This window comes from Rhincodon typus, chromosome 18 (assembly GCF_021869965.1).
Source record: "Rhincodon typus isolate 14 chromosome 18, sRhiTyp1.1, whole genome shotgun sequence".
Lineage (NCBI taxonomy): Eukaryota > Metazoa > Chordata > Chondrichthyes > Orectolobiformes > Rhincodontidae > Rhincodon > Rhincodon typus.
Window position 1 is genome coordinate 44,897,834 of NC_063349.1, and position 25,621 is coordinate 44,923,454.

A 25,621-nucleotide genomic window follows, 5' to 3' on the forward strand; every position below is an offset into this window, starting at 1 on the left:
AACCACAAATAATAACACAAATCTGGCACTTAACAGCTACACAGTTCCATAAAACATTATTGTGTAACCACAGTTGGTCAGTCCAAACACTTATCCAGCTAAAGCTTTCACTTTTAATTCTCACAGCTACAATTACCATCAAAACAGTTCTACAAACCCTCTCTACTTTGAGTCACAATACTGGTGTGATTTTCCAGACCACCTCTTTAACTGACCAACCAAGTCACTCTGGGTTCACTGCTTGGCCAATTCTGAGAAAACATCCCACTCTTTAGCATCTCTTAGATATCTATTCAGCTTTCCAAACAAACTCAGACATTGAGATGACATCCTCAACAGTGAGCAGTGAGAGGCCTATAAATAGGGTCTATTGCTCATTATTGCCTTAATTATTACTTCATCTCACCTCGTTAATCTGCACTCTCCCATTCTCCAACCCACTCAAAAGAAACAAGAAACTGAGAATTCCTGACATGAAAAGTCAGGACAGGTACCTGGTGACTCCAGCTCACTGCTTGTTCCTCTGGCTTTCCATCCAGCACCAACATCTTAGGGATCACTCCATGGGCAATGACTGCACACACTTCACATCCACAAACATTGGCATTAGACACAAAGCAGCCTCACGACACCTTTATGGTCCATCTTTGATTCACTTACTGGACAGTTCTGCACTTTAGATTGCACTGGCACCATTCAATGAAAGACACTATGCACACAGGGACAAGGACCAGCCTATGGATTGGACCAATCTGCATCTCATGAATCTTTGCATGCTCTCTTCATGCTCCATCACTTTGAGCCTCACAGCATTGCCTTTTTGTGCCTTATCACCTCGGAAATTCCAGCCTGATTGACATGGTTATCAACGTTCATCAGTCAAAGAGCTGGACATGCTGCTGTACGGCACCATGCTATTTCAACCTCATATCTTCATCATGTACCAGCAATGCTTGCAGCAAACACATTGTGTGTCTCAAAGTCTAAAGGGAGGATTTCCTCAGTCAGGGGAGGCACCCTTTAGTTATGGTAGCCTGACACAGTAGGTTGAGGGCAGCCTCTGATATCAGTCCAGGGACTTGGGCACAGTCAGTCAGCCACTGAGGGCAGTCACAGTCAGGTTCCTCTCCTCTTAGTGGGTGAGAGAAACCTGACTGTAACTGCTCTTAGCAGGCACCCTACCACCCATCCTCGCTCTTTTTGCTCCATTATGGGCCATGTTTTTCACAAATGAGAGAAAGGGATGGATTGAGTGAGGTAAAAGTTGTTGGCAGAGCTGTAAGTGCTGGTGCAAGTGGATGAAAGGTGGTAAGGATCCCAAGTGAGTGAGTAGACAGTGTAGAGGCCATGCAGGGTTAGTAGTGTGGGGGGATTGTGCTGCCCTTGTCCTTCTAGTTGGAAGTAGTCATGGTTTGAAAGTATGGTCTAAGGAATCTTGATGAATTTCTACAATGCATGTTGTAGACAGTACACACTGCTGCTATTAAACATCGGTGGTGGAGCGAGTGAATTTTGTGAATGTGGTGTCAATCAAGTGGGCAGCTTCATCCTTGATGGTATCAGCTTGAGTATTGTTGGAACTGCACTCATCCAGGCAAGTGGGAAGTATTCCAACATACCCCTCACTTGTGCCTTGTAGATGATGGACAGGCTTCAAGGAGTTAGGAGGTGAGTTACTCACTGCAGGATTCCTAGCCTCTGAACTACAATTGAAGCCAATATAATTATACAGCTAGTCCATTTCATATCTGGTCAATAGAAATCTCCAAGATGTTAATAGTGTGGGATTCAGTAATAGAAATGTCATTGGCTATCAAGGAGCAATGGTTAGATTCTCTCTTGTTTATGTTGATTGTTGCTTGGCACTTGTGTGGTGTGAATGTTGTTTGCTGCTAATCAGCCCAAGCCTGGAAATTGTCATTTGGGCATGGACTGCTTCAGTATCTGGGGAGTTGCAAATGGTGCTGAACATTAGTGAACACCCCACTTCTGACCTTATGACAGAGGAAAGATTCAACAAGAATTGTTTGCATCTTTACATTGCCCATTACTTGGGAACATTAGAACTGAAATAGGCCATTCAGTCTGTCAAGTCTGCTCCAACTTTTAATTCAGTGATAGCTGATAAACATTTCAATGTCTCTAACCCATACTGTTTCCATTTCTTTTCACCATTAGTAATCAGAAATCTATTAATCTCTACTTTAAACGTACTGAAAGGCTTAGTTCCCACAGCCCTTCGGGGTATGGAAATGCATACACTGAGTTTATAATTTCTTTGGTTCTCCGCTCCCAGATCATGCAGGTTCCTTCCCATGGCTGTATTTGTTCCGATTTCTTTATATCCATTGCTTGTGCTGATCACTCATGATGGTGGCAGCACTCGATCTGAGTTGCAACCTATTTGTTTTATTTTTAAATTCCTGCCCTCTCAGCCTGAATGACAGCACCATTTAAAGTTTTCCTTTTGTACCAGGAATTTTCAGCTTTCAATCACACAACCTGTGATTTTCATTCACTCAGACTCGGAACGACTCCCACAGACCACCTCTTCATAATGCAGCCTGTACCTCTGCCTTGGAGCTGCAGATCTCCTCTGTTGCAGCACCTCCCTTGTCAGGTCTGAAATACTTTCAGTGTTGATCTTTGAAACATTTTTTAGTGTTGAGAGTTCCCACAAGTTGTTTTGGGGTTTGCTGTCCTCAGCAATTAGCAATATCTATTTTCCACAAAGTCCTCTGGGCTAGCACTATGTTTGCCCCATGTTGATCACAATGTTGCATGCGCTGCTGCCCTTATATTCTAAGTGTATGGGTTCTTTAAGGGCTGAAGTGGTCTACATATACAATGGTAGCCACTTTCTTGTCTAACAAGAATAGTCTTGTAGTGCAAATAAGATGTAGTGCATTGCTTCTCTGAAACTATTTACAGATTCTAAGAAAAGGCTCTCAAAGAATAGATCATGAGAATCTCTTCCCTATGGCAGATGTGTCTAAGACAAGAGGGCATAAGTTTAAAGTGAGGAGTGAGTGGTTTAGAGTAGATCTGAGAAGAAAAGTTTCTACCCAGGGTGGTAGATAGGTGCTGCCTGAGAGGGTGGTGGAGGCAGGTGCTCTCACAACATTTAAGAATTATCTAAATGAGTACTTAAAATGCCAGGGCTTAATAGGCTACGGACCAAGTGCAGGCAAATGGGATTAGTATCGTTTGGTATTTGTTGGTCAGCATAGATCTGGTGGGCCGAAGAGCCTGTTTCTATACTGTATGACTCTGTGACTGTATTACTACAAAGACTATTGAGGATCTAGCCTTAGTCTGTTTCTCACAAAATCCTACTTTACTCTCCCACCATTCTCATTATATCATCACAGTGGGTGATGCTTGTCTTACTCAATTAAGTTTTAACCTTTTCTGACCTTTCCTGATCCATCTATAACAACCACCACCTTCGCAAGACCATTCAGAGATGCGCAATAAGTGCTGGCCTAGCTAGCTACACCCACGTACTGTAACAAATAAAAAGAAATTGTTAAAGATTCAACGTGAAGTTATGTTGAATATTTATGAAACTCAAAGAAAAACGTTTGGAATGAGATAAACTCAAAATAATAACGCTTTATAAAACAGGCAGTAAAAGTGGAGTATCAATGATGAATTACCAATATAGTCCAGAAGAGCTTTTGATCAAAGGAATTTGGGACTGGTTGCATGTTGTCCAGACGAGATTGGTGTAAATGTTTCAGGAAATTTTGTGGAAATAACAGAAAGCAAGTTTCCTCCAACTGGGATCTTGCTCTGTTAGAAGGTTTTGGGCAAAGCCAAAGTGTGTTGGGTGGGAGGGGGTGCGGTGATCAGGTTGATGTGGATCTGGAATACCTGCTAGCACTTTCTTGCAAAGGATCCTTCAGAAGGAGAATTTCGATCAGTACAGTGTTGCAGCTGGAGAGATTGTATTGATAGCAAGGAGCACAGGGTATCCATATTGTGGTAAAGCAAGTATTTGCATCATTTCTATCAAGGGGAGAATGGATATGTCGTTTGGGCTGAAATGGTGAAGTACAAACTGACGAGCTGGCACAAGCCACAAACAGTTTTGCTGCCACTGCTAATTGATGGAACCTGATTCAATTCATGCATGGAAACAAATTGAAGTCATTTATTCATCCGGAAACACCACTTTCAGGTTTAGACAGGGAACTGAAAACCAATAGCTTTTAAAGCCGCTGATCTTGCCCTTTTGTTTCAAATGTTTGCGTGGGCATAGCAGTGTAACCTGTAACCACTGAATTTTACAGCACAAGGGACCATTCGACCCATTGCTGTAATGCCAGCTTTCTGAAAGAATGCCTGCCTCAAACCTGTTCCTTTGCTCTTGTCCTATAGGAGCACTGGCAGATAAGAAGGAAAAAAATGTTCCACTTCTGAGCAATATTGTTCTTCCCTTGAATGGGAGCAACAAACAATACGCCAGTGAAATATTAAATGTCATTCCACATGATATTGTATAAAACAACTGCAAAAGTACTTGAGATAACAAGGTGTAGAGCTGGATGAACACAGCAGGCCAATTTCTGAAGAAGGGTCCAGACCCGAAACGTCAGCTTTCCTGCTCCTCTGATGCTGCTTGGCCTGCTGTGTTCATCCAGCTCTACACCTTGTTATCTCAGATTCTCCAGCATCAGCAGTTCCCACTATCTCTGCAAAAGTACTTGCATTTTTACAGCTCCTATGACATCTCAGTAGAGTTGCAGAACAGTTTGAATGAAACAAACTGCGATGAAGCAAAGTTACTGTAAACTACAGAGAACATCGTAACCATTCTGTGTAGGCAATGCCCCATGTAATGTGATGAAAGATTTGCATTTATTTAGCACTTTTCACAACCACTAGACATCTCAACACGCTTTACAGGCCCCAGTGAATTACTGGTTGAAGAAAACATTGCTACCAGTTTGTTCATAGGAAGAGCCCAAAAATAGCAATATGATAATGACCAGATAATCTTTATTAGGGTCTTAAGTTAAGGGATAGATATTTCCCAGGATACGGAGTAAGGGGAAGGAGGTAAAGGTGTGGTGTTGGATGAATGGTTGCGCTCTTCTTCAAGTATATGTCATGGCAACTTCTTTTTTATTCATGGGTTGAGGGTATCCCAGCATTTATTGCCCATTCCTAATTACACAGAAGGCAGCTAAGAGTCAACCCCATTGCTGTCGGTCTGGAGTCACACGTCGGCCAGATCAGTTAAGGATGGCAGTTTCCTTCCCTGGAGGACATAATGAGCCAGATGGGCTTTTCTAACAATCAACCATGGATTCATGGTCATCATTAGACTCTTAATTCCAGATATTTATTGAATTCAAATTCCACCACCTGCCGTGGCAGGATTCAAACCCAAGTCCCTAGAACATTACCTGGGTCTCTGGATTAACAGTCTAGCAATAAGTTCCCTTTTACATTCACCTGAGCAAGTGGGTGGGGCCTCAATTTAACATCTTATCTGAAAGATGACAGCTTTGATTGTGTAGCACTCACTGGATTGTCAGCCTCGATTTTTATATTTGAGCTATGGAATGGGATTTCAACTCAGAAGCTTACATTTTAAAGATAACCAACTGGGTCACCACAAATGTGATGAATGACCAGTTATTCTGCTTTTGCTGCTACTTATTACAATGTGAGGGAGAACTCCAATTTGAACAGCTCTATGTGTTACGTGTTTTATGCTTCAGAGATATGCGGACATGGCACACCAACTTCTGTGTGTTCAACTAGAGTTTTAGTCAATGCTTTAAAGTGTCTGGTCCATGCATGTACCTGCAGGCTGCTGGTTTTCTCGTCAGCTTTGTTAAATTTTTCTAAGTTGCCACATCTAAGCTTAACTTCCAGTAAGATGGCAGTGGAAGAGAATGATCCAGCTGGAGCTCTTCCGCTCCATCCATTCTGTTTCTTCTGTTCCCTCTCTCTCCTCCTTTCTCTTGGCGTCGGGTACCCGGCCCCGAATGGGGTGTCAGTGGATGGCAGAGATACCAGTGGCCAGAGCAGCCCAGTGCAGAGCATGGAATAGCCAGTGGTCAGACCACGTGGGGCTCCCTGCACTGGTCTGCTGTGGAGAGCAACTGTGATATTTGTCTTTTTAACTTTGCTTCTTGATTTTCTGACCTATGGTTATATTGTGTATAGCTGTGATGTAACTTTTTTTCTTCTTTGTTCTGTAAGTAAGGATTATACCTAGGTACCTTTGTCCCTAAGATGGTGCTGTAAGTGGCGATGTATAAACTTTTCATTGTATTCACTTGAGTGTATGTGACAATAAAGTTAAATCAATTCAATTAACCGCTCACAGACAGTGAGTAGCAGACAGTCAACAGACACACATACATAATAAAACATCAGGCAAACAAGCAATACATTAAGAGATTGTTTGCATCCACAGTAGCAACAGCCAGAATTTCCTCAGAGCTGTTCCTGTTCCAAATTTGCTGGAAATTTGCAAATATTTTGAGGAAATCTGTGGCCAAATACTTTTATAGTCTCACCTCGGTATTGTGTGTGTGTGTAAAGGGAAAGTAAGGGTACAGGGAAGGATAATGGTAAGGGTTTTTGATCCTGAGGACAGTTTTTCCTTCAGGCTTCAAATCAAACTTCCAAAGAATGTTATTATCCCTTGGATCATGGCTTCTTGTTCTGCTGCATTTATTCCACCACAACCGGAGGTAATTCACCACCACCTTCTGAAGGGTGACTAGGGAGATGAAATAAATGCTAGTCTACCTCACAACGTCCCAGAAGTGGATTTTTAAAAAACTGGCCCCATTGGTCAAAAGGATCTTAAAGCAAGCACCATCAGATGCTAGGGGCCTAACTCCTGAATTCTGCTGCCTTGACCAGTATCCGAAAATTGCCTTGGCCCACTAAATTCTAATAACATCATTTTTTGTTTTTTGGTGAAAATAATTTTACTCTTTGGAATGCAATGATGATGTTATAACACACCTCACGTTGTTAGAGTGAGGCTGCGGACTTCAATAATAACATCAAACTGTATTTACGTAGCAAGGTAGCACTTATTGCCCATCTTTAATTGCCCTTGAGAATTTGTTTGCGAGGCTGCTGGAGAAATGCTATCTCAATGAAAATAATAACAAAAAAACTGTTTTTAGTGTCAGGAGAGTCAGTAACACAGAGGACACAGATTCCAGGTTGAAGATCTAGAGGGGAGATAGGAAGAATGACTTTATGTAGAGGCGTAATTGTGACCTCGAATGTATTATTTGAAAGGGTGTGAATCAGGTTTATTAGACACTCTTAAAAGGAATAAATTCTTGAAAATGCAGTGAAATGGGTCACATCGGATAGCAGTTACAAAGAGCTAAAGGCAAGATGGCCTGTTCTTTGTGATTCTATGCCATATCACTTGCCTTTGAAAACGAACACCGATGTAAATATGGGTTCCCTGCTCAAGCTGAAATATTTCCAAATAGGTGTGTCTCAAGACCAATAGACTCACCTGATCGGAGTTCCACCACTGGCAGCCAAAAAGGATCCAGGAACACAGGGCTCACAGCTGAAGTGGCCTGGGATTGTCCATCATTGAGGTCTCTTAGCTGTTTGGCACTGGATCTGCACTATCTTCAGTGCTGAATTTACACCAGTAAGCTGTTGAAATGATTGTAGTCAGGGCAGTAATATAAATATCACAGTGAAAGCTCAGCAAGCACAAGTTTTGTGCAGCATTGCTGGGCTAATTGAACCAGTGAATCTCACTAAAACTCATTGCCTGCTAAATAGGAGTTTCAAACAGTAAATTTGCCCTTGATCTCTGTTTCTGATTACACTGATAGATTAGTGTAGGTCACTCCTCATCTAGTCTGCTGTCAGGAACAAATCTAATTTGTTGCCCGCTTCTTTGGAGTAAAACATTTAATAATTTAGCAGCCGCATCATTTTGGGAGTTAAATCAGAAAGAAAATTTTGTGTTAATGCTGGATTGAAGGGGGTAGGTAGGAGTTGTGCTTCCTGTTAGTAACATGACCATGCTTATTTTGTGCAATGCACACTGTGTGCTTTTCCCATGTGCAGTTGTTTCATCTGAACCCCTCCGAGCAGTGTCTGGCTGTGAGTTTCATGGATTTGTGGGTCAGTTATAACAGACATACGAGGTCTCATGTCAAAGGTCATAGTGTTGGAGGTCATTGACCCCACCACCAACGAGACAGCTTGCCAAGAGGTTGAATACATTCCGCCTCATGCACCTTTCATTGCACATTCCCCCTTGCTGAGTCCTTTTCACACTTTGCTAATAAACTCTCTCACATTTGAATGATGTTTGAAAATAATGATGTTCACACCACATTAAGAGTATCCCATCTGCACCAAATGTAAAAAGCAACCCTCCACATTTGAAGTACGAACACTTCTTAAACAGGACGCATTCCTCACAATCTTCTCCTGCTTCGGTAAAGACCTTCTATACCTTAAATCGTGGAGTGGGATGGGAAGGTTGCAGGCCTATGTGAAATTAAAATCTAAACACAAGTGACACACTGTAAGCCAAAGGAACTCAGACACAATGAAGTGAACTGACGTTTAACAATTGCACTCTGCATGTATTAGCAGTGGAACTCAACTCCCTTAAATGGAAACAGTATAACGTCCAAGGATTTCCAACTTCATCACTTTTATCAATAAAAAAGAAGTTACATTTACAGGCAGTTCTGCTATAATGCATGTTTCTTCAACGCGAATTGGCTTTAACATGATTGAAGAGTTTAGACCACTATTTGTGGAACCCGAACTTTCCTTACCTGTATTGGCTATAAAGCAATTCTGGCCCCATTAGTTTAAATGGCACGGCTATTGCACAATTTTCTCATAACATGAGATTGCATGAGAATGGAACTGTAGCATTATATCAGAACCGACTGTATTTACTTTTTCAAAATAATACGTAATTGGCCATTTCGTTCCCTTTCGTACGTACTAGCTAAACTGTGGGTTACAACTTAGACAAACAGGAGGCTGAAAGAACACAGCAGGCCAGGCAGCATCTAGAGGAAAAATGCAGTCAACATTTTGGGTATTACCACTGCCTGCATAGATCCTTTTTAAACAACTGATTCATATATATTATGACACACTTCTGGAACGGATGGAAACTGAACCTAAGCCTTCTGACCTTCTTTATTCATTTATTGCCCATCCCTAATTGCCCAGAGGGCAGTTAAGAGTCAACCACATTGCTGTGGGTCTGAAGTCACATGTAGGCCAGACCAGGTAAGGATGGCAGGCAGTTTCCTTCCCTAAATGACGTTAGTGATCCGGGTGTGTTTTTCCAACAAACAACAATGGATTCACAGTCATCATTAGATTCTTAATTCCAGAGATTTAGTGAATTCAAATTCCACAATCTGCCACAGCAGGATTTGAACCCAGGACCCCAGAACACTATCTGGGTCTCTGGATTAACAGTCCAGTGATAATACCACTAGGCCGTCACCTCCCCAGAAGTCATAGTGTTGGAGGGCACTATCTCTGCTCCTCAAGAACCCTCACAGATGCCTAAATATTAATGTTCCTAAAATTACCTTCAGTCTGTCCTATTTCAAGCGATCTAACCATTTAATTGTAGTGTTCGATTCCCAGTTTTACTCTACTGTTTAAATTGTCAAATTCAAATCGTTACGTCATTTTACTTAACAATTGTGTGTAGTCTTGGTCTCCAAGTTTAAAGAAGGATGTAAATGCATTGGAGGAGGTTCAGAAGAGGTTTACTCAGTTGATGCCTGCTGTGAGTGGGTTGTCTTATGAAGATAGGTTGGACAGACTGGGAGACAGTAAGGACTGCAGATGCTGGAGGCTAGAGTCAATAAACGTGGAGCTGGAAAAGCACTGCAGGTGAGACAGCATCTGAGGAGCAGCAAAGTCAACATTTAAGGCCAAAACCCTTCGTCAGGACAGACTGGACTTGTTTCTACTTGAGTTTAGAAGAGTGAGAGGAGTCTAGATTGGAAATATATAAGATCCTGAATGGTCTTGACATGGAAAAGGTGTTTCCTCTTGTGGATGAGTCCAGAACTAGGGGACACTTTTAACATTATGGGTTACCCTTTTAGAACAGACATGTGAAGGATTTGTTTTCATCTGAAGGTTGTCCCATCAGGCTGATGCAACATGGGTTCATGAAAGGCAGATCATTTTACTGGAATTTTTTGAGAACATTAAGAGGGTGGCGGACAATAGGGAACCCGGTGGATATGGTGTATCTGGATTTCCAAAAGGCATTCGACAGCTCAAAAGGCTGCTGCATAAGATAAAAGGTGCATGCTGTTATGGGTAATGTATTGGCATGGATAAAAGATTGCTTAACTAGCAGAAAGCAAAGACTGGAGATAAATAGATTTTTTTCTAGTTGGCGATCAGTGGCTAGTGATTTGCCTGAGGGATCAGTGTTGGGACTGCAACTGTTTACAATTTACATAGGTGATTTAGAATTGGGGACCAAATATATTGTCTCAATGTTCACAGATGACACTAAGGTGAGTGGTAGAGCAAAGTGTGCAGAGGACACTGAAAGTCTGCAGAACAATATGGATAGGTTAAGAGAGTGGGCAAGGGTCTGGCAGATGGAATGCAATGTTGGTAAATGTGAAGTCATCTATTTTGGTACAAATAGCAGCAAAATGAACTATTACTAAATGGTGAAAAATTGCAGTATGCTGCTGTGTGGAGGTGTCCTTGTGCATGAATCACAAGAAGTTGGTTTGCAGGTGCAGCAGGTAATTAAGAAGGCAAATGGAATATTGTTCTTCATTGCGAGAGGATAGAGTTTTAAAACAGGGAGGTTATGCTGCAGCTGTATAGGGTGCTGGTGAGGCCACACCTGGAGTACGGTATAAAGTTTTGCTCTCCTTACATGAGAAAGGATGTACTGGCACTAGAGGGGGTGCAGACAAGGTTCACTAGGTTGATTCTGGGGTCGAGAGGGTTGGCTTACAAGAAGAGATTGAGTAGGCTGGTACCATATTCATTAGAATTTAGAAGAATGAGGAGCGATCTTATATAAATATATAAAACTATGAAGGGAATAGACAAGATAGAAGCAGGGAGGTTGTTTCCACTGGTGGGTGAAACTAGAACTGGGGGCATAGCCTCAAAATAAGGGGGAAGCAGATTTAGGACTGAGTTGAGGAGGAAATTCTTCAACCAAAGGGCTCTGAATCTGAGGAATTCCCTGCCCAGTGAAAGCAGTTGAGGCTACCTTGTTGAATGTTTTTAAGGCAAAGATATATTTTTGAACAGTAAGGGTATTAAAGGTTACGGTGAGCAGTTGGGTAAGTGGAGCTGAGTCCACAAAAAGATCTTATTGACTGACGGAATAGACTCGATGGGCCAGATGGCCTACTCCTGCTCCTATTTCTATTGATTGTGCAACTTTAGAACTCTCAGTCTCGGAAGAGAATGGAAGGGGGTTATGATGGCATTAGGCAAAACTGTCCCTGGATACATACCCACAAGACTGAGCTGCCTAGCATCCCCCCTGCTTTTACTGCTTAAGTCAGGGAATGTTGGAGATACAACACGTGATGAATTCCAGTAATTCATTAAAAAAAAACTGCCACATCTTGCCCAGTCTCTATGGTTTAACAGTACTTTTCTCCCATCTTGAAGTCCATAGTTCAATAGATAAAAGCAGTCTTTACATTGAATATTTTTAAGGCAGGATGGATAAATTCTTGTTAGGCAGGGGAATCAAAGGCTATTGAGGATAGAAGGGAATGTGGCATTTGGAACATGAATATATCTGCCATGATCTTGTTGAATGGGGAAGCAGGTTCCGCAGCTAAATGGCTTACCCCTGCTCTTATTTCATTAGTTCATACTCCAATCCTACAGTGCAAGAGAGAGATTGAATTCATCAACTTTTACTACACTACTGACACATTAGATTCATTTAAATACTTTAGAGGTAAATTATTTCATAACAACGGGTTTGTTTAATATTACCATCTACTTCAACAATAAATCTGAAAATTCCCAGAATAAGATGAGTACATTCATTATTTAAACACTAATTCCAGGTTTGGAGAAAATAGTTTCAACTTTTAAATGACACCAACAGCTCATGAAATTTAATGATTAAATAACAGATTTTCCTCTGACCAATACTGGCCAATGGGGTTTCAGATATTGAGTCGGAATTCACAGATTGCAGTGTGGAAACACAGCATAGAAACAGGCTATTTGGCTCAACCAATCTGTACTGGACTGTATCCTCCACAAATCATTCTCAGCAATCATATCCAACTCTTCAATCCCACCTCCTTCATCCCCCAATTCCAGTTAAACTTGTACAATCAATTAACCCTTTTTGCTGCATCTATTTATCACATCAAGGGTCACATTCAATTTGCTGCATCACACTTTGGGAAAAATATATATATCACAAAAAAAGGATATTCCAAAAGCAACAAAAATTCCAGATTCATCGTGTCTTTTCTTGACATCAATCTCACATGCTGTTTACTTAATAGCATCAGTCTCCTCATTGATCAACTTCTGAAAAGTATCGGTGCTCAGGAATTTGGAGATGGATTTTGGATTTTGTGTATTACGGCATATATATGCCAGCAGCCAGAAAAAAAACTCTAATGAAGTATATAAGTTTGACAAAGTCATCACCAATTTTATCAGCAATGCAGTACCACTTTGAATTCATATAGTTCTTTTATCATAGTTTTACCATGACAAATGGAGTTACAAATATGAATATAAGTATGGGACAACAAATCTGGAATGACAACAAATCTTGCATTTTTTGAATCTTGAACAAAAGATAAACATGTTCCCAAAGTAGTTCATCTTGCACTCATCAGGACAAATACAAGTTTACCAAATTTAAATGATCACAATTTATACTAGAGGAGAAAATGGACAAAGGTGTTGCTATGGAGCAAGTACCCAGGAACTATAGGCTCCTAACATATCCAGGTTACGAGTTTCAAGGCTTGAACCTATTGGTTACAGAGAAAGGGTCCCTAGCTATAAATGTACATTAATCCTACAGTTCAAATTGGACATGTTATGAGCTTGAGTGATCATCTTAATTTGTTTGTTAGTGTAGCTATTAGCACACTCAGGATTGCTCATCAAGTGCTGCCCATTTGCAGTTTGACATTCAACAGTAGACATTTAGTTTTGGGTTTGCTCTTGTAGCCATAATATTTATATTGATAGTCCAGTATTGTTTCTGGTCAAAGGCACGTTCATAGTGGGAGAACATGTAAAAAACTATCAGTTTCAGTAGTTGCTCAGAATGAGCCCCATTTTCCCAATATGCCCCTCATTTGCTTACCATTCCAGAAAGACATTGGTTGTTTCAGTATGGAGGTTTTTAAAGCAACCTGATTCAGCGATGTGAATGTCTCTGAATGTCAAAGGGATATGGTTAAATGGGCAAAATATAATGAACAAACAGCACAAATTTACTTTTAATATTCAAAAAACATAAACTTGGGTCATAGGTTACTGGCAAAGCACAGCAGCCCCCATCAATGTCTGCCACTAATAAAAGACAATATTACCTGTTTCAAGTATAACTCTTTAGGAACTGAGAAAATACTTTACTCTAAATCATTTAACTCTTCTCTATAGGAATACAAATTATCCTACTGCCCAGTTGCAACAATTTTAAAGTCCACACTTGCAATATTTCATGTTCGGTTGTGTGCAACGATGCAGCAACAGAAATTTAAAAGCTTATTTTGTAGGCTTAGTTGCATTTACATTTGTCTGCGTTCTGCTGTTAATCATGGGTGAAGTACACACTCACCTTTCAAGTGATTCCAAAGACTCCAGTGTCGCTGTCAGTCATATACAACCTCAAAAGGCTCTCATAATTAGAAGACACAACAGAATTTTTTTTGTTAAAAAATATCGTGCCTGTTGAACTTTTTTGACTAATTAAACTTAAAGATGCTGGTTTCTTTCAAAGGCCTGAAAATGAAATGGTGTCCATGAAGTGTTTTTCAAGGTCTACAATGGAATCACAGATCTGCAATCCTCATAATATGAAGAGTTGCAGATTCATTAGTTAGGATCTTTTTAGTATGTGTGATATCAGACAGAGTGAATACCTTATTTCATAATCAGAATTGAAGATTCCAACCCTTAACCTTCCTGAAATGAACACTGTCATTTTTTCAAAAAAAATCCTTTAACAAATAAATTTCGCCTTTTAATGGTTACTAACTTTTGGTGCCTTGACATTGTGTGCTTTTACTTTGTTTTGTTTTATAAGTAAGCCATGTACTATTAAGTTGAGATCAAAAGCAGCAGAATATTTTGTTGATAGTAATTTACAGATGCTAAATAACTAAAAAACTAAGAAACTAAAAAAGCTAAGAAACTAAATAACAAGCATCCTGGGTCTTTTCAAATAAAGTCAGTGCTGCTTGGCATTTCAAATGTAGCAGCAGGTTTCAGAACATGTAAAAAGCTAACAGCTTTGGTAGTTGTTCAGAATGAGCCCCATATTCCCAATATGCCCCTCATTTTCTTACTACTCCAGAAAGACAATGGTTGTTTCAGTGTAGAGATTTTTAAAGCAACCTGTTACAAATGTGTTATGATACACCCCTGGAACAGATGGGAATTGAACCTAAGCTTTCTGGCTCAGACATAGGGACACAGTGTAAACTTCTGACTTCCCTAGGCCATGACTTCAGCTTGAGCCTGTATTCATTGGTTTTGGGAGGAATGAGAAATAAGCTTACTAACACACATGATGAGGGGGCTTTGATAGGGCAGATGCTCATAGGATGATTTCCCTTGTGAGGAAATGTTTCCCTCTATTTCTTCTGTCCTTATGTTACATCTCATCAAGAATGATGAACAGATTCCCGAATAAACATTATCAATTGCCTTGCATTTGACAGTAGTTTGAGAAGTGAGAGTGAGTGTGAGAGAGTGAGTGTGAAAGAGTGAGAGAGAGAGTCTGTGCCATCTACAAAATAGACTGCAGCAATTCACAAAGCCTCCTTCAATAGTACCTTCCAAATCCACAACCTCTACCAGGGGGCAGCAAATAAAGGAGAGCACCACCACCTGCAGGTTTCAATCCAAGCCACACATTATCCTGACTTGGAAATATGTAGTTGTTTCAGCTTCAAGAAGGCAACTCACCTCACCTTATCAAAGACAATTAGGAATGGGTAGCAAATATTTTACACTTTTAAATTTAGTGGGCTTTGAGTGATCTAACAAGACCTGCATTTGTTCTTCATTCTTACCTGTCCTTGAACAGAGCAGTTTGCTAGGCTATTTCAGATATCAGTTAACCACATTGCTGTGGGGCTAGAGTCACATGTAGGCCAGAACGAGTCAGGACAGCAGACCACCTTCCTTAAAAGACACTAGTGAAATAGATGTTTTTTATAAATAACTAATAATACCTGTCATGGTTGTTGATACCAGCTTCCTTTTCAAGATTTATTAATTGAAGCTAAATTCCACTAGTTGCTGCAGTGAGATTTGAATCCACATCCCAGAGTATTAGCCTTGACCTCTAGATTACTGGTGAATGACATTAGCACTGAATACGATAAGCCACACTAAGCTACACCTGCTTCATTTTAATTCCGTTTCATTAAAGAGTTAAATTTGACTGAATTGTTTACAAGGATGGTAGTGGAGTGATTGCTACTGGACAAGTAATCTGAGAATAAAGACTGAAATCCCACTGTGACAGGTAGAGAATTGAAATTAGTTTTTAAAAATCTGGAAATAAAAAGGTGGGATTAGTTAAAGTGTCTATTAAACTGTCAGATTGTTATAATTACCCAACGTATGTCCTTATTGGTAAACAGAATTAGATTGAATGGGATTAGTTAAAACATATGGCATAGATTGAGAACTGGTTCGTAGTCAGAAATCAGAGAGTAGGAATAGATGGGTTACTTTCATGTTGGCAAACTGTGACTAGCAGCGTAACATCAGGATCAGTGTATGGGTCCTAGTTATTCATAACCTATATCAATGAGTTGGATGAATGGGGATTAAATGAATTATTTCTAAGTTTGCAGGTGACACAAAACTAGCTGGGAATGGGAATTGTAATGATGATGCAAAGAGCTTCAGAGGGTTTGGAAAGACCAAGTGAGTGAACAAAAACTTGGAAGATTGAATACAATGAGGAGAAATGTGAAGTTATCCATTTAGTAGGAAGAGCAGAAATGCAGAGTATTTGCTTTAATGGTGAGAGGCTGGGAAGTCAAAGGGATTTGGGTGCCCTTGTTAATGAGTGACGGCAAGTGATCATGCAATTACAGCAAGTAACCAAGAAGGCAAATAGTATGTTGGTCTTTATTATAAGAAAATTTGAGTGAAGGAGTAAGAATGTCTTACTGCAGTTATATAGAGCTATGGTGAGGCTACACCTGGAGCATTGTGAGCTGTTTTGGTCTCCTTACTTATAGAAACATACATTTGCCATAGAGGGAGTGCAACAAAGGTTTATCAAATTAATTCCTGAGATGGGGGGACAATCCCATGAGGAAAGTTTAAATAGACAGGGCCTACATTCTGTGGAGTTTAGAAGAATGAGGTGATCTATTCAAATGCATAAATTGTTACAGGGATTGACAAGGTAAATGCAGGAAGGATGTTCCCCTGACTGGGGCATTTAAAAACAGATGCCATGGGCTCAGATTAAGGGGTTGGCCATTTAGGACTGCAGTGAAAAATTTCTTCACTCTGGTGAATCTTTTAAATTCTCTATCTCAGACAGCTATGGAGGCTCAGCGAATGAGCATGTACAAGACGTTGATCAATAGATTCTTACATATTGAAAACATGGAAGGATATGAGGTTAGTGCAGGAAAGTAGTACTGAAGCAAAATATCAGCCTTAATCTCACTGAGTGGCAGAGTGGGCTCAAGTGGCCTGCTGCTACTGCTATTTCCTATATCCTTTAGGGAAAGAAACCTGCCAAATGTATCTGGTCTAGAGGTGGCTCCATTCCCATACCAAGCATGACTGACTCTTGACTGTCCTCTAGAGGGGCCTCTCAGTTGGATCAAACCTCAACTAGTGATTCAAAAGAACAGCCCACCAACATTTTCTGAGGGCAAGTTTGGATGGCGAACATTACCTACATTCCGAGAACTCTGTTTTCAGTTACCAGGAGCCATGGATTTAAGGTGCGAGGGGCAAGGTTTAAAGGTGATGTACAAGGCAAGATTTTTACACAGAGGGCGGTGGGTTAGAGCCTGGAACTTGCTGCCGAGGGAGGTAGTGGAAGCGGATACTATACTGACTTTTAAAGGGCGTCTTGTTAAATATATAAATAGCATGGGAATAGAGGGATACGGTCCCCGGAAGGGTAGTGGGCTTTAGTTGTGACAGGCAGCATGTCGGTGCAGGCTTGGAGGGCCGAAGGGCCTGTTCCTGTCCTGTAATTTTCTTTGTTCTTTGAAATTTCGCCCCATGTTTTATTTGTATATCATTTGAAAGAGCAGCATAATGAATCATTGAATAATTGGAAAGATTGTCAAAAGTAGCCCTGAATATTTTGGTGGCTAATTTAAGGGCAATGATGGTGTGTACATAAGGGGAAAAAAATTACTCAGCAAGTTGTTACGATCAGGAATGGTCAGCCTGAAAGAGCAATGAAAGCAGATTTAATCACCTTGAATCAGGAATTAAATGAATACTTGGAGAGGAGAGATGTGCAGGGCTCTGGGGAAAGAGCAGAGAATTAGGATTGATTAGATAATCCCTTCAAAGAACTAATGTAGTACAATCACAACATGATACAAGATTACAGTGAACCTTGCAAGTGCAAACTAAGAAATGTAAAATGAGAAAATTGTCACACTGACCACGGAGAAATTCATTAAAAGCACATTCTCCCTGTGTCTGCGTGGGTTTCCTCTGGGTGCTCTGGTTTCTCCCACAGTCCAAAGATGTGCAGGCTAGGTGGATTGGCCATGCTAAATTGCCCGTAGTGTTCAGGGATGTGTAGATTAAGTGGTTTATAGGGGGATGGGTCTGGATGGGATGTTCTGAGGTTCGGTGTGGACTGGTTGGGCCAAAGGGCCTGTTTCCACACTGTAGGGATTCTATGATTCTATAAAAAATTCAACCAAAACTCCCTTGTTATATTTTCATTGAGCTATCTGTGGCTAGATTTGAACCAATTTAAATAAGAAGAAGCTATCATCTTGATGGGAGTTCCATAACCAGATTGAATTCCTGGGGCCTCTTACACTGCTTTTCTCTGTTAGGTAGGATGTCAAGTCTTTGGAGAAGGTGCTGAGGAGATTTATTAAATAGCTCTAGTACCAAGCTCTTCCGTTAAGTGGGGGCTCTGGAAAAGTCGGGATTTTGTTTTCACAGAGAAGATTGACAAGAGGTTTAAGAAAAGTGATCAAAATTATGAACAGAGTAAATAAAGACAAATTGCTTCAACTGACAGGAAAGTCTATGACCAGGAGACATTATTGCCAAAGAACCTAAGGGAAAATGGGCAGAATTTATGTTACACAGTGAGTCGTGAAAATGTACTGCCTGAGAAAAAAAATGCTTGCTGGGCTAAGGAGAATCAAAAAGGGTGGAATGACCTTTGTGTGTCTGCAAGGCTTTGTGCTTAGTCCTCTGTACTATCCAAAGAGGAGCACAGTTGTCAGTGAAATGCTTCTCTATTTGGAAACTGTGTCAATAATTCTGAAAGTATCCTCATACCACCTCACCCAGGGGTTTGAAGTGAGCCTCTGTTGTGATTAGGAAGTAAGTTAGCATGTCAAAATTACCTGTCCCTCTACACAAAGGACATCAAACACCGAATTATGCAGGTGCAAGTCTTACAGGAAAGCTCAGATGCAATACAATCACTAAATGAACAGGCAAGAAACTGAATCATCAATGTGCAAACCATACCTGAGAAACCTCTGACTCCTGTAGCCCATCCGGTTAAGAAAATAAATATCTCATTCAACCATCTACCACTGGAATACGTTTTTGGCCACAAGCATTGACAGACCAGTTACAATATTAAGAACAGTAAAGACTGGATAATTTTTTAAAAATGTATTTTCATTTTGAGAATGTATTGCCTTCATATATCTTGCACATCTGTACAAATAATACTATGTACTTCAAATTTATCCACAGCCATAGTTACCACACTTGGTGCTATCAGTGCTTTTATTTACAAAACAAAAAAGCCTAGAGTTTCTTGGTTATCTTTCAATTATTCTCCTTACCCATAGGGTAATATGTCCATAAAATCTGCTGAGCGCATTTTGTAATCGCAAAACATACAGGTGCTATGTTAATTAACCATGATGAAAACAGTATACACACACACTAGAGAGACAGGCTAAAGAAATATTATTTCTACAAAATAGTCTGTCAAAAATACAATAGAAAATTAGATACATATTTTCACACATACACAACATGGTTTCTAAGGCACAGCTTTAAGAATCTTAAGAGTTTTATGTGGCTATGCAAAAACACAAGCGAATGTTGTCCGATGTCCACAGTACTGTACCTCTTGTAGTTGTGCAGTGCAGAATTACATCCAAGTGGAAAATCTGGTGGCCAGCACGTTGCTGGTCTTCAACAGGGAAAGATAGGTACACTTAAATACAGTGTCCCCTGCATTCTGCAGGACATCAAGCGATACCGGTGTCTCCCAAGAGTCACCACTATCACGTCAGCGAGGAGGAAAGGCAGGTACAGGGAGCAATAAGTCTATCTTCATGATTGGGACTGAGACGCAGTGGTTTGTTGATAGTTTGCAGGCAATGAGCCACACTCCCTTCCTGGGGTCAACATCTCCTCGAGGCATTCGGCGGAGGGTTGGTGAGGTGATCCCACGGATCGTCCACTTGTACCTTTAACTTCAGACAAGCTAAAAAAAAATGTTAAATCCCAAAGAGAGCATGACCACGTGTTAAAGAAATAAGCAATAGTTTATATGTGCAGATGTCCACATTGCAGACAGTGCCACTGCACAACTTATAAGAAGTAATTACCCCCACCTTCCCAGCTCATCATTTCTGATCCAATTGATCAGTCTCAGCTTTACACAGAGATGCTAATGCCACCAGGGCTTTCTTCAAATCCCTATGGACAGAACGTGTTTCAAAAAAAAGTCTCGTTTCCTTCATGCATTGCTTTCAGTGGCAATTCGTAGTTGACCAGGTATTATTTGTGGGACGGTATTTCCACTGTCTGGATGTGATGAGAGAGAGTTACTTGGCCCACCCAGTGGTCGCTTCGCCGTTGATGTAGGCAAAGCCGGGAAAATGCTGTGCATGTTCGTACTCGGCACTCCTCCGGGGAACCAGGGGCGTGTACATCTCACTCGAGTTGCCGTACCGTGCTGAATGCATGGTGGGGCTGGGGTAACAGCTGTTAGCCGCAGGCATTTCGGGCCAGCGAGGTGTGACCGGAGTAGAATGCAGCCTTGGGGTGCTGCTCATCAAGCAAGGCTCCATCCTCGGTGTCTGGCTGTTGAAAGGGTACTGTGGAATACAGACACAGCGTTAGCTGTCAAGTAGGAACCTACTTCAGAAAATACACAGTCAACAGTCCCTACACTTCTTGGAATAAACAAAAACAAAGCGATTGGTAATTACCCAATGCACCCAGCGCAGTAGTGGGCCATTTGGCCCATTGTGCCTAACTTGGCGCTCCTAAGGAGCAATTTACCCAGTGCCACGCCCCGTTCTTTGTCCCCCAAAGCCCTGCACGTTTCTCCCTTCTGAGACAGTAATGCAATTCCCTCAAATTCTTTGATTGAACTTGACTCCATCACATGTTCAGGCACTGCATCCCTAACCAGCAGCTGCATCGTCATTGCTTCTTTTGCCAATTACGTTAAATCTGTGCACTCTGGTTCTCAATCCTTCCAGCAGTAACACCAGCTTCTTCCTGTCTACTCTGGCCAGAAATCTCATTCACATTGAACACCTCAATCAAATCTCTCAGCCTCTCTCCTCCGAGGAAAATGGTCCCAATTTCTCCAAAGTATCTACATACTCGAAGTAAGGAAGTTGAGTAAGGCTTAGATGTACCAAAACATCCACACAGGATGTGCAAAGATGGTGACGATATTGCTAGTAATCAAGAGGCCTGGACCATGATCCATTAAAGATGATTTGAAACCCCACTACAGTAGCTGGGGAATTTAAATTCAATTAATTAAATAAATCTGGAATAAACAGTTCTTACAATTAATGATGTTCCTGCAGTTATACTGAATAAACTTTTTAAGGAAGGAAATCTGCTGTGTTTATCCGGTCTGGTCTACATTTGAGCCCAGTCCCGCAGCAATATGGTTGTCTCTTAACTACCCTCTGAAACATCCAAGCAAACTATGCTGTTATATTCAAGAAGGTGCATCACCACCATTTTCAAGTGCGATTAGAGGTGGCAATAATGTTAGCTTTGATAGCAACATCCAGGATAAAATAAAAATAAAAACCCTCATCTGGAATCTGGTTGCTTATTTATTGAATGTTAAATTGACTACTAATTTATTGCTGTGTATGTCTGTTCATGCCTTAAGTTAAAGGAGGTTATACTGTCTTAAATAAAGCATTGTAACTCTTTTTGGACTTTTGTTCCCCATTTGTGTAGACAAATGAGTAAGATCACACTCTAAATTTCCATTTAACATAGAATTTATAAAATTGCCTAAGACGTGTACACTTGCACAAAAACACAAATTCCAGCTTAAAAGCTGACTCCTAAAGAAGCCTATTTAACTGAAGATTCAGATGAAAACATTCGTATCCATGCCTCCAATGAAAGTAAGTTACAGGGTTTTTCATCAAGTTTCAACAATGCAACAATAGTAGGTTGTATTAAAATGGCCCTTGATGTCATTGAATCAGTTCAGTGCCAAACAGTTTCGGCATTGACGCAGATCCAGGGGAGAGAAATGGGAAAATCTTATTTGTTGCAGTGTTCCCTGTCACAAAGTGGTCTTTAGGCTGACCTCCACTCAGAGCAAGGAACGTATCTTGCTCCCAGTGCCCAGCTTTTAGTCAATTGTGCAATGGGCAGCTAGTGAATGTTACACCTCGATTAACATAATTAAATGTTTAATGCCACGTTTAAGTGGGCACTCAGTTTGGGAATAATTTCTGGGAGATGGATGGAGAAGGACTGGGGAGAAATCAGGCACAGGAATTCAAGCTATTAAAAAGTCATCCTGACAAAGATTTCACCCTCAAAGAATACACATTATCGGATCAACGTTCCCTCAAAATATTTGCAAAAAAAGGTTCAAACTCCAGGGGCTGGATTTGATATTCCTCTACCCGGACCTACCTTCTCATTCCTGTTCCTGCCAAAACTTTTCTAAAAGGACCTGGGCCAGTGGGGGCTGTAGGTGGTATCAGACAGCCCACTTGCCTATGGATCAATTGAAGCACTTAAGTGGATAAACACTTTCAATTTAGGGGCTTCATGCCACTACTGCTGAGATTTAACTGGCAGTGAGTGAGAAAGAACCAAGCCAAGCAGCCAACCTGGCTGGTTTCCCTATACAGGCCCTATTGGAGCACAAACTATCACCCTAACCCTCCCAAGATTGTTCATCTACCCAATCCTCCAGATATACCCCACCCCCAGCCTCTCAAACCCAACAATCCAGCCTATGCATGGATCCTGCCAGCATGGCTGTGGCGTGAACCTCTCCTCCAAACAGTTGTCAAGTCCTGACCCAGAGCTGAGCACCTCCTCAAGTGCAGGATGCAGTACCAGCAGTGGCCACTGTCACAATGGTGGTGCTGTAACTGCAGAACTTACTCCATCTGATTGGGCGGTGGTTCTTTGCAAGGCAATTTCCTGTCTGTGAAGTCCTGCCTCTCATCTGTTAATGTCTAGGTGACCACTAAATGCGTGTGAAGTGTCCAGGCTCTCAGTTGGAGAGCTCGACACCCTTATGTTTTAGCTGGAGGGAATGATGGGGACCACAGTACTCTATTAAATCCAGTTCCAGGTACACTGACTACATAGAAATTCAGAAACTTGGGAGAAAATTACAATTTGTGGTCTGTATAACTCCAATAATAATGATGCTTTCATCTTTTTAACCAACTTGACTTATTCAATGAAAAGTACACTCAGATGATTGTTCGCATTAAACGACCTGCATTTATACAGCACCTCTCAATGATCCCCAGGTATCTCCAAGCACTTTACAATCAAAGGAGTATTTTCTGAAACGTAGTCAATGTAGGAAACATGGCAGCCAATTTACACAGCAAGATCCCACAATTAGTAATGCGATGATAATCAGATAATCCATTTTTTTTCTGTTGTAGGTTCTTTATTTAGAGAGTGGTCATGGCATGGAATGCATTGCCGGAGAGGGTAGTGGAGTCGGCCTCATTAGGGGCATTTAAGTGTCTATTAGATAGGCATATGGATGATAGTATAAGGTGGGGATGGAGGTTAGATAGACCTTCGGATTAGGGTAAAAGTTCGGCACAACATCGTGGGCCGAAGGGCCTGTACTGTGCTGTACTGTTCTATGTTCTAACAGATTAATATTAGTCAGGGGTAATTAGCCTGCTGTCCAAAATTGGCTGTGGGATCTTTTACATTCATCCAAACAGGCAGATGGGGGTTCAATTTAATGCCTCTTCAAAAGTACACTTTTGCAACTTTCCCTCAATATGGCATTGGAGTGTGAACTTTTATATCACACTCAAGATCTAGAGTTGGTCTTGAACCCAGAACCTTGAGATTAAGAAACAAATGGGCTGCCCACTGAGTCACAGCATCTATTGCTTAGGTACATTTGAATTTGTGCCAATGCTCAGCATGGCACTGGTTCTTGGTTGCCACACCCTGTTGCAGTTCCAGCAGCCCCTCTGCCTGTGTCTGTAGAGGACAACCTCTACTGATTCCTCCCCTCAGCTGCACCAGAGTGATCCAAAGAGTAGGGATGACTTGACTCGTCATTGTGTCAGGGAACAGACTGCAGTGAACAATCAGGCCAGAATACTGCCCTGTCCTGTGCACTTCTTCCCAATGGGAAGCCTACATTTAGTGTTGGGCACACCGCGGCTTCTGTCCACTCACCGGGATCAATACCATTCTGGAGGCTGACTATCAAGATCACTGCATTGATGTAGCAATGTGCATGGAGCTGTGACCCTGGAATTCAAAGCCATGTCTGTGCAGGCTCCCTCAATCACTTCTCTTTGTCATCCCCAGACCTTAATCCAATGCCCTCGCCTTGCCCTCAAATATGTTCCACCCATTTCCTTATCAGCTGTAACCACCCATCAGGGACCCTCATGCTCCACTCCAGTACTGTGGTACATCCCACTCACCTCCACAAATCCCTCCCCAAAGCCTCAACCTGCTCGGCAACCTACCTCCATACTCCCTCCAGCCCCTTTGAGCTTCCCACAGTTACCTTTGCATTTCAATACAAATGACCTCCCAGTTTGACACTTACTCTCCCCTCAATCATTCTGGATCTATGATATTCTGATATAGAGAAATCTTTGGAATGATGCAGTATCCTATCCCTGGCCACTTTGAGAGATCCTAAGGCTGCCAAACCAACCCTCAGAATGTTCTCAACACATTCCCTTGACTTCACTGTGAGCTCCACTGAATTTTTTTTTCTTTATTTCATTAAAGGGACGAGGGACATCGCTGACCAGGCAGCATTTATTGCCCATCCCTAATTGCCCAGAGGGCAGTTATGAGTCAACCACATTGCTGTGGGTCTGGAGTCACAGGTAGGCCAGACCAGGTAAGGATGGCAGTTTCCTAAAGGACATTAGTGAACCAGATGGGTTTTTCCAACAATTGACAATGGATTCATGGTCATCATTAGATTCTTAATTCCGGATATTCAGTGAATTCAAATTCCACTGTCTGCTGTGGCGGGATTCGAACCCAGGTCCCCAGAATGTTATCTGGGTCTCTGGATTAACAGTCCAGCGATAATACCACTAGGTCATCGCCTCCCCGAGAGCCATTGATCAGTCAGAAATATTACCGTGTCGAGAGGGTGGCTATGGGATTGAGATTTTTAAATTCTTTCATGGGACATTGGCATTGCTGGCAAGGCAGCATTTGTTACCCATCTTTAATTGCCCTTGAACTGAGTGGATTGCTAGACCATTTCGGAGAGCAGGTTAGAGTCAACCACATTGCCGTGGGTCTGAAGTCACATGTAGGCCATTAAAAGGATGGCATTAAAAGGACATTAATGATCCAGATGGGTTTGATGACAATTGGTCTCAGTGCCAGGGACCCGGGTTCAATTCCAGCCTCGGGTGACTGTCTGTGTGGAGTTTTCACATTCTCCCCATGTCTGCGTGGGTTTCCACCACGTGCCCTAGTGTCCTCACACAGTCCAAAGATGTGCAGATTAGGTGGATTAGCCATGGGAAATTGCCCTGCAGTATCTAGGGATGAGCAGGTTAGGTAAGTTGGCCATGCTAAATTGCCTTGTAGTGTCTAGGGATATGCAGGCTAGATGGATTAGCCATGGGAAATGCAGGGTTACAGGGATAGCGTGAGAAGTCTGGGTGGGATGCTCTTCGGAGAGTGGGTGCAGACCCGATGGACCGAATGG

General features: G+C 41.5%; 1 protein-coding gene across 1 annotated transcript in view; it reads right to left on the reverse strand.

Annotated features, from left to right (window-relative positions):
- Positions 1-20,258: 20,258 nt before the first annotated feature.
- The window catches only part of rfx4 (regulatory factor X, 4), a 122,519-nt gene continuing 117,156 nt past the window's right edge, over positions 20,259-25,621 (reverse strand). The window contains exon 16 of the mRNA XM_048607937.1: positions 20,259-20,531. Coding sequence (XP_048463894.1) covers positions 20,259-20,531 — 273 coding nt within the window. The remainder of the gene's footprint in view (positions 20,532-25,621) is intronic.